Source organism: Eurypyga helias, unplaced genomic scaffold, assembly GCF_000690775.1.
Source record: "Eurypyga helias isolate BGI_N326 unplaced genomic scaffold, ASM69077v1 scaffold46699, whole genome shotgun sequence".
In the NCBI taxonomy this organism is placed as follows: domain Eukaryota; kingdom Metazoa; phylum Chordata; class Aves; order Eurypygiformes; family Eurypygidae; genus Eurypyga; species Eurypyga helias.
The window spans coordinates 19,472-28,807 of record NW_010270961.1 but is presented as its reverse complement, the minus strand read 5'-3'; the positions used below and the strand labels follow the sequence as shown (position 1 = coordinate 28,807).

The following is a 9,336-nucleotide window of genomic DNA, read 5'->3' as shown; positions in this document are numbered from 1 at the left end:
CATCCACGGGTGGACCGTAAGTATGGAGGATCCCGCACGGCTCCGGGCGATGCTTACGGTTCGCTTAGCCGCCCTGTAAATGGTCCGCGACTCTAGAATACGTGGGATTTGGGAAGACCTGTCACGTTTTTGTGCACTGTGGATTCTTATTCGCTGCACCTGAGTTCTCTGGAGCCAAGCGATGGGAGTTGCGCTTATCAACTCTGGGAAATCACCCAACTCACTCACAACTGCCCAAGATCGCTTTTGATCCTGTATAGTGTGAATACGGTAAAGGGGACTCGAGATGTTCCCTAAAACCCAACTAACTGAGCACTACGGAGGTGGCACTTGGCTTGGCACGCCTACAGACTTTCTGTGACGTTAGCTGTGTGCCCACAGTATTCCCGTCTGCTACGTGGTCTCCTCCTTAAAGAAAGCGAGGGCAGACAGACTTTATCAAACTTTCTTCTGCATTTGGTGGGGCCGAGTGTGTGGCACTGGGGGGCTTATCAACTCTGCCAGGGCTTATGCAAACGGCGGAGCCAACACTGGAAAATAATTCTGCAATCCATCAGAATTTCTGAAGCTCTTGAGAAAAAGAGCGATAAGGTGGCACGTAACAAATGCCTCTCCCTCCTGCCTTAAAAGGCAAAGCGGCTAATTACATCCAGAGTCTCTCAAAACCTGTTTTTCTGACACCATTAGTGCAGCGCTGAGAGGTAGTGGGGCTTGCAGAGGAGCTGCATGCAGCTGGAGCAGAGTATGTAAATGATATACAAATAACTTCACTGTGAATGTGTAATCTTGGTCCTGTGAGCTGGAAACTAACACCTGAATCTCTTTCTAGATGAGTGGCATGTTCGAAACATGGCTGGGCAGCTTGGTATCAGCTCTTCAGGAGAGGGAGAAGGATGCCAACGTGGTCGTGGTGGATTGGCTTTCGCTTGCCCACCAGCTCTATACCGATGCTGTGAACAACACGCAGATTGTTGGAAAAAACATAGCGAGTCTGCTTGACTGGTTGCAGGTAACACGAGTTCAGAACGGTCTCTGTCGTAATGCTCTGTGAGGGACTGTTGCACAAGGGACCGGAGCATGCACCAGCTCCAATGCTTGTGAGTGGGAAAGGCTCTGGTGTAATCCAAACCCCAAGGCTTGGTGGGGTGATGGCTCATAACTCAGGGGCTGTGCTCAGCCCTTGCGCGAGCAAACTTTCCTGCGAGATGCTGCTTTGCAGCGTGCTTGGGTCAGTGATGTGGAAGTGGACTTGGAATTTATGAGTCCTTCCTCCTGTGAACTCAGGAGTGAGGCATTCAAAGTCAGCGTTGGCTTGGCAAGAGTGTGGAGAAGGTGAAGGAAAAGGCCCATGGTGCTACCCTTGGCACTTGAGTCCATGGCCGCCGCAGCTCCCTGGGAGAAAGCTGGTCCAGATGCTGCTTAAACAGAGTATCGTAATGGGGGTTGAAAACTGGGTACTGTGACTGGGGGCAAACCGCAAGTGCCACCTAAACCATTCAACTTGTACTTGCCCTGATGAAATAAAAAATGAAGCATGCTCATCTGCCCCCTCCTCCAATCTCCTCTTAGAATCAGAGTTGAGAGTCCCACAGGTAGGAACAGTGCCAGATGTGCTGAAAGAGAGGGGGGGAAAATGATCATATCTTTCTTTTTCCTTGCAGGAGAACCCACTGTTCCAGCTGGAGAATGTCCACCTGATCGGGTACAGCCTGGGCGCCCACGTTGCTGGCTTTGCTGGTAACCACGTGCATGGGACGATAGGCAGAATTACAGGCAAGTGTTTTTTTAAGCCACCTCTTGCCTTTCCTTAGCGGCAGTGAGTTTCCCTGAAAAGGCTCGTTTCCTGCCTTGTTGCAGTGTTATTTTGGGCTTGCTCATTCAGAAATGACAAGTTTCCTCTCTGTGGCAGCAGTGGAGAGCATGGGTCTCTTCACATGGGAAAGTATCTTAATTTTGAACCCCAAGTGTAGGGGGGGTTCAATGAAAAACCTTTCAGATAACAACCTGATATTGAGTATATCTGCAATTAAATGTGGGTTCAAAACAAGTCCAGCTTGACCTCTTAATATTCAAGTCCTAAGCCTCTGAGTGATAACTGCTTTTGTAATTATAGTTCATAAACTAATAGAAATGAGAGCTATTGGGTGCAGTTTGTCCCATGGGAAGCTTGGTCAAAAAAAACCCCAAACAACCCAAACGAAAAAAAACCCACCCCCTCATTCTGAAAATACCTTGGAGAGTGCTTCTGACTCCAGAAGAAAGCTGATTTCAACATGTGAAAACGTAGGGCATGCTACAAAGAGTTGCATTAAGCATTTAAACGTGACGTTGGCAGTGAGAATTCCTCAGAGCGTAGCAATAAATACCTGTTATTTAGGTAAGCAGGAAAATCACCTAAGCTGGAGAATGGCTCAGGAGCACAGTTTCAGGTTGGGGACGAGGCTCAGAGGTTAACAGAACATCCCAAACCCATCATGGAATATCAGATGCAGGGATTACCTGGCTACTTCTTAAACTTGTGCTAGTCCCTCCATATGTCCAGTCTGAAAAGAGACTCAATGTTGCCGAGGAAGCTGTGGCTACCAGCGGTCTCTGTGGGTTGCTGGACCTCTCCTGGTGTACAGTCATCTGCTGCCTCGTGAAGTATCTCTTCACTGTGACCTAGCAAAGACTCATTGCTTCCACCAGGCAATCTGAAGCCATCACTGTGCAGCAGACCGGTGCTGCTCCTGGGTTGTATCGCACCAAAAGTGAGGGACATCTTCATCTGTTCCCTCAGTGAGCCCACAGTGAAGAGGTCTTGGGGGCCAGTATCAGCAATGAGGCAGGGACTTTCTACGTAGAACCTGATTAGGAGGGCTGCTAGGAGCAGGCTCCTGGGTGAAATAACCTAATTTCTTACCTGGCATTTTGGGTACTGTCTCCAACACCAGGCTTGGATCCGGCTGGCCCTATGTTTGAAGGAGTGGACCCTAGCAAGCGCCTCTCCCCCGATGATGCTAACTTCGTGGATGTCCTTCACACCTACACAAGGGAAACACTAGGTGTTAGCATTGGGATCCAGATGCCTGTAGGCCATCTTGACATCTACCCCAATGGGGGGGACTTCCAGCCTGGCTGTGGTTTAAGTGATGTCTTGGGAGCAATTGCCTATGGGAGTAAGTTGTTATTACTTATATTTGCCTCTGGTCAGTGTAGATGCCACACAAATAGATGTGGGTTGATGCTGGGGGAATGATCTCATTTACAAGAGCAGAGAAAACTATTTTTTCCTTCTTTCAGTTCTGAAGTAGCATGTTCTCACTCTTAACACCTGATCATATCTATGGCCTTCTTCGGCTGGGTCTAGAATTCTCTTTAAAGCTCTCTTCGTGGTAGAGAGTAAGTTAACAGTCCTCTTAAAGTGTCTTCCACTAGCCTCTTGAATTGCTACTATTTGAAAAATGTTCAACTGTGGCCATGGTCAACTCATGTTGGGCTACAAAAAGTCATAGCTTGCTGTTTCTTACCAGATGCTGGCGTGACAAATGCTTAAACAAAATGTATCCTTTCCAACTCTGCTTCTCTAGCCATTGGCGAAGTTGTTAAATGTGAACATGAGCGGTCTGTGCACCTCTTTGTGGACTCCCTCGTCAACCAAGATAAACAAAGCTTCGCGTTTCAATGTACCGATTCCAGCCGCTTCAAGAAGGGCATCTGCCTGAGCTGCCGGAAGAACCGCTGCAACGGCATTGGCTACAATGCCAGGAAAACACGGAACAAAAGAAACAGCAAGATGTACTTAAAAACAAGAGCTGACATGCCGTTCAAAGGTATGGTTTCCCTCTTAGAAAGAGCATAGTCCCATCTCTAAGAGTAGGCTCCCAAAGCCGATGTTGGGAAGGATGTAGAGCTGGGAGGGTGGCATCACCTCAAAGCAGCACCGCAGCGGGCAGGAGTTGGTGGTACCTGTCGCACTGCTGTCCTGTGGTGTTACTGTGCTCCTTCCCCCATGTAAAATCAACAGGCCACAAGTACACTCTGCCTCTTGAGCAGGACTACAGGTTATATGTCATACTTGCAAGACCACCCCAATCTTAGAGCAGTGTAAGGTTTGGGGACCCCTCCCCACTGCTGTTATTGTCTAAATGTCAACTTTGTAATCAGTAAGGGCAGGAAAAAGTGATTGATGATGTCTCAGTGAAGAAAGGGTTTAGCCTTTGCCAGCCAACACTGTTTCACAAAGAGCGATGCTGAGCAATGTCATGTCTTAACAGTGTTGGTTCCATTTATGCCATCCTTGTTTCTCTCCAGTCTACCATTATCAGATGAAAATGCATGTCTTCAGCTACAAGAACTTGGGAGGGGCTGATCCCACTTTCTCCGTGACCCTTCATGGCACCAATGGAGACTCTGAACCTCTCTCTTTGGAAATGTAAGTAAGCTGGCCTGTGGTTTTTACCTGAGTAAGAAGGCCACTGCGACTAGACCAGGTGGAATCATTCTTTTCTTCATTAGGCATTGCAGCTAGTGCAGCCTCAGTTCACCACCATTCAAAAAACTTTGCATGCAAACTTAATTATAATTTATTTCTACATATTAACCTTCACGACTCATTGTTGAAGCACTTTGTTTTGCTTTTCCCCTCTACCATATAGTCTGAAAGCACCCATATCTCCGCAGGCATTGTTGACCTCCTTTAGCCTCTCCCAGTAGAAACACAAAGCATGACATTCACCTTTAAGCTATGGAAGGATGGCTGAGCCAAATACATGATGCATTGTATTGCCCCAGCTATCCAAGCTCACTTTCCTTAGTGTAATCAGTAATTAACCGGTGACAGTTGAACGTGGAACACTTGATAAGCTCCAGAGGGCTCTGTATAAATTCTTGCATGGAGTGAACTAGCATCTGGCATGCTTCCATAAGGAAGAAATACTGAGTCTCTGCTTGTCTTCCAGGCTTGATCAAATTGGCCTAAATGCTACTAACACCTTCCTGGTCTATACTGAAGAGGACATGGGTGAACTTTTAAAAATAAAGCTCACCTGGGAGGGAACATCCCAGTCATGGTACGATCTATGGAAAGAGCTGAAGAGCTACTGGTATCGGCCTGCAAAGTCTTCCCAGGAACTGCATATCAGACGTATCCGTGTGAAATCCGGGGAGACACAACAGAGGTAGTAATTGTCTTAGACTGCTTGTGATCTGACTGGAAACATCAATCAGAAGGGGAAATAGTCAGGATCTAGGAAGAAAAGTTGGGGTCCAGAACTAAGTTGGTGTCCTCAGCTGTATTTCATTTTTAGTGTTACCAGCTAAGGCTCCCTCATGGAGTAGGTGGGTGGGTTACTTGACAGCCTGGGGTTGCAAACTAGGCCTTAAGCAGAACTAGTTACTGCAGATCAGATCTGGGACGTTCTGTTCCTTCATTTAAGTACTGTGACGCTGTCTTGCCTGCCTTTGTGGACTAAATTAGCCTGTTTCAAGATAGTTTAGATCATACCTGAAGGGTTAAAGTACTGACTGCACCAAGTTTACTGAAACATAGGTGGGCATGGATATTATTTACAGGCACATTGTGGTGATTTAGCACGACAAGCCAGACCTAAAACCGCAAGCAGTAACGTGGTGACACCAACTCCTAAAGTACTATAGTGTTCCTTCTGAGAACTCTTTTTGTTGGAAAACTACCTGAACAACCAACAAGAAGTAAATCTGCCAAACACGCAGCACTGCACTCCCCCATCTTGTGTTAACGTTGTTCCGAAGGTAACGCAGAGCTGTTGGAGAACAGCAGTTGATACTGACAGTTTCCCAAATTTCTCAGAGCTTTAAATAAACATCACCTATCATCTGTACGGTATTCTGCATCCTAGTTTCTACAGTCTGTGAAGCATAGGGGTAGTGGACGCAAATGTCCCCAAATAAAATGGTAAAGTGGGAAATAAAATAGCCATTCAACAGGCTATCAGTGTATCAAGATGCTCTGCAGGAAGGATGTCAAACCGAGCAACTTGTCCTAGAATTAGCTGCAATCCATATTACATGCTATTTTTTAATCATGGGGACAACATGAACCTTCCTCCTGACTTCTGATTCCTCCCCCTAGGTTTGCTTTCTGTGTGGAGGATGCCCAGCTAACTAGTATATCTCCTGGTAAAGAGCTCTGGTTTGTGAAGTGCTCAGAGGAATGGCAAAAAAGGTAGGGAAAATCAGCTAAAAGAAATCCTGTCTGATGCATGTGGCTGTGCTGGGATGAGTGGAGCCTTTCTATTTATTTTTTTTTTCTTTCTGACAAAATTAAACATGGAACCTCTTTTTCTTTAAAAAAAAAAAAAGTTAATCAATTCAAGCCCAAGGTTCCCAGCTGTTAGGCTTAATTTTCATGTATGCCTTAACTGTCAATAACCAGGTGATATTATCCTCATTTCTCATCTTGGTCTGTCGTCTCATACCTTTACACGCTTACCTCCAAATAGGTGTAACAGTCCTCGACCCTAAAGATCCTGTCTGCTGCTGTCATGGTAGATGCTAAAAGTGAGGTGCTACCAATGCCCAAGATCTGTGCAACAGGGGATAGCTAATTAGAAGCACCTATTAACTGCCCTGTAAAACAGAGGGAAACTGGGAGGGCAGGGAATTGCCTTGAAGATGGTTTCAGCTCAGTATTAGATCTTAGGCTGGCAAGAAATCTCTTGATTAAGGTTTGAGCTCAACTGCATGAGCAAGGCACAGCTGAGGACTTGCCATGGTGTTACAGTACTGACTCCTGCCGCTTAATCTCTGGCTGTGCTCGTCTCTTCTGGTGCGGGACAGTGCGAACGCGGCCATTGCCAGGGCATCTCAGCCCTGCTTAACCTCAGGGGGACTTTCCAGACACCTAGGATCAGCCCTCAGAGCGTGACTTCCAGTATGTCTGGTCGCAGCACTGACAGCTTGATTGCTTCAGACTGCCTCTAGTCATGTTCTGAATTAATCCCTCCTCATTTGACTAAATGACAGTCTCCTTCAGATGAAGCTCAGCTTTTGGGCCTCTCTTAAATTTCAGTTTGTAAACTCTCAGCTTTGTCGCTTCTGGTACGGAGACCAAATGCTTGTTAGGGCTAGCAAAGCCCCGTGGAAGTCGTGCTTTGCACAACCCTCTCGGGCGGCAGAGCTCAGCTCAGAAATGTGACCTGGTACCGTCCCAGGTTTGGCAGAAACCAGCAAGCTGCGCTACATTACAGTAGCAAACAATTTTGTGCATGAAACCCCTTTACATAAACTTGTTGCTCTGCCACAAGTCTTGAAAGATCAAGTAAGTATTCCTGCAGGTACAATAAAAGGCTGTTTTGATATGCTACTCAGTGACCCCCATAAAACAGAATTGCTGGCAGATGTGCCCTTCCTGCTTTACTTGTGGAGTAAAGCTTATACACCAGGCAGAGGAGCAGATCTGAGCTCCAAAGCACTATGGTTTCTAGGAAATGAGCCTTCCTCCCAGAGTTGATGAGCAATTACTCTTTGTTCAGCTCTCCAGTCCTGCCAAGTCACTGGAACATTATAGTTCCCTACTTGGAGACTGAGTCTGCAAACATCTGTCCACCCTGAAAGGACCTGAACAGGCAGAGTCTAGCACTGAGACCTGTAATTTCTGTTTGCAGCCTACTTGGGTGCATAATGTCAGCCTCAGGCTCTCACTGAGTAGCTACTGGGCTAAGTGCTGCTTTGGCAGAATAAAATACCAACCTGTAGTGTGTAAACCTGTTCTTTGTGTCCCAGAGTTTCCTAGGAATTCTTCATTACTCCTCTTTTGCATTTAACCAGATTTCCCCCCTCCCCCCGCTTCTTTTCCCAGGTCTGTCTCAAATTCGCTTTGAAGACTTCTCTAAAGACTCACAACTGAACAACCTAGATGCAGGAAGACCATAGAGCTGAAAAAATATTCTGGCAAAAATCTGTCTTGGTAGCACTTAAACCAACTAGCTCTTCAGGACAAAACATCTTGGATCAGATGCAGGAAACTAAGGAGCGATTGATGGGCTGTGGTCCCAGACCTAGAATAACTAGAACTGCATTCTCCCTTCCCCAGGGAGCCTGGCTTGTGCATTTAACCTTACTTTGACCTGTTACACGCTGTGTTTCATGCCTGCTCCCGTTAACCGGGACTACAGATGGGATCGTCACAGACCTAGACCTCAGCAATGATCTTCTGGTCTGCCTGCCAGTGGAGTTGAGAAGATAACCATGCTAACTGCCCGTCAGACTGTTAGTGACAGCGCTGCCAAGAACAAACTAGCATCTAGTGTAGGGGTTTCTGTGGGTCCAATAGCACTATGGGCTGTGGGAAGACGAGACCAGCACAGGTCAAGTGTGTGGGGATGTTCAGGGGAGTGGTGGGGATAAGCACAATGCCACTTATCTTCAAATTGTTCTTTGCTTGCCTTAAAAGTAATCTGTTCTGTGTCTAGCTGATGCTGAAATCTCTGTGTGTGACCTTATAAGAAGGTACTACTCCATCCTCCCTGTACCTAGGTCAGAACACGGTGCGGAGGGCAGGGGGTGGTGTTGGCGGCTGCTCCTCAGTCTCAGCGCGACGTCCCGGTCCCGTGTGTTGGTCTCTCCGTCAGAGACAAACGGGCAGCGGCCCTTCTGGTGGGTGTAGGGGAGGAGGAAGGTACCGAACCGTGCTGCTTCAGGAGAGCTTCGCAACACTCCTTTGAACTACTGAGAATGTGTTCGCCTCTGTTCGGGTGCTGTTGTAGTACCAGTGGGTAATTAAGACCTTATTTTTGTGAAAAGTATTGAACTGAGTCGGACAGATGATGTCCTGCCCTCATTGCCACAACGTCCTGGCTGGATTCCCTGGTGCCAGGTGAACTTGGCTTTGTTCTGAGTGTGACATACGACAGCAGAGTGGACCTTGTCAGAGGTGAACTAGATTCTGGGTTTTTTCCTCATCTTTTGGAAGGGGGCTTGGTGTAACTTTTGGCATGCAGAAAGGCCATCTCAAAAAACGGGGTTGCCAAGGTGGTGCACTGAGTTCTGGAGAATTAGCAATTCCTTCTGGAGCCTGCAACTCCCTGAGTTTTTGTAGAGCTTTTTTTTTTTTTTTTTAACTCCACGCAAAGGCTTCAATAACTGAAACCTTCGTAAGTATCTGTGACTTGTCACCATGCTATACTGAGAGTGGTTTCAAAGCCCTGTTTGTATATTGTGGTTTTTGTACGACTTAAAAGCATAATTTATTTCTCGTATTGTACATATGTAAAGTTTAAAACATTCTGGTTTTGAGTAACAGTTTTTATAAGCCTTAAGACAAAAAAAATAAAGGGCTTTGTAAAAATCAGTGGAGTTGTCTTGTGTCTACCACAA

At 46.6% G+C, this 9,336-nt stretch overlaps 1 protein-coding gene across 1 annotated transcript; it reads left to right on the top strand.

The window, feature by feature from the left end:
• Positions 1 to 4: 4 nt before the first annotated feature.
• LIPG (lipase, endothelial) lies at positions 5 to 6,184 on the top strand (the record flags this gene model as incomplete). The annotated part of the gene is made up of 8 exons (XM_010158639.1): positions 5 to 16; positions 830 to 1,009; positions 1,662 to 1,773; positions 2,934 to 3,158; positions 3,570 to 3,812; positions 4,294 to 4,414; positions 4,941 to 5,159; positions 6,092 to 6,184. Coding segments are annotated over 8 exons (1,205 nt in total), but the record flags the coding sequence as incomplete, so codon positions are not given.
• Between the last annotated feature and the right edge of the window lie 3,152 nt (positions 6,185 to 9,336).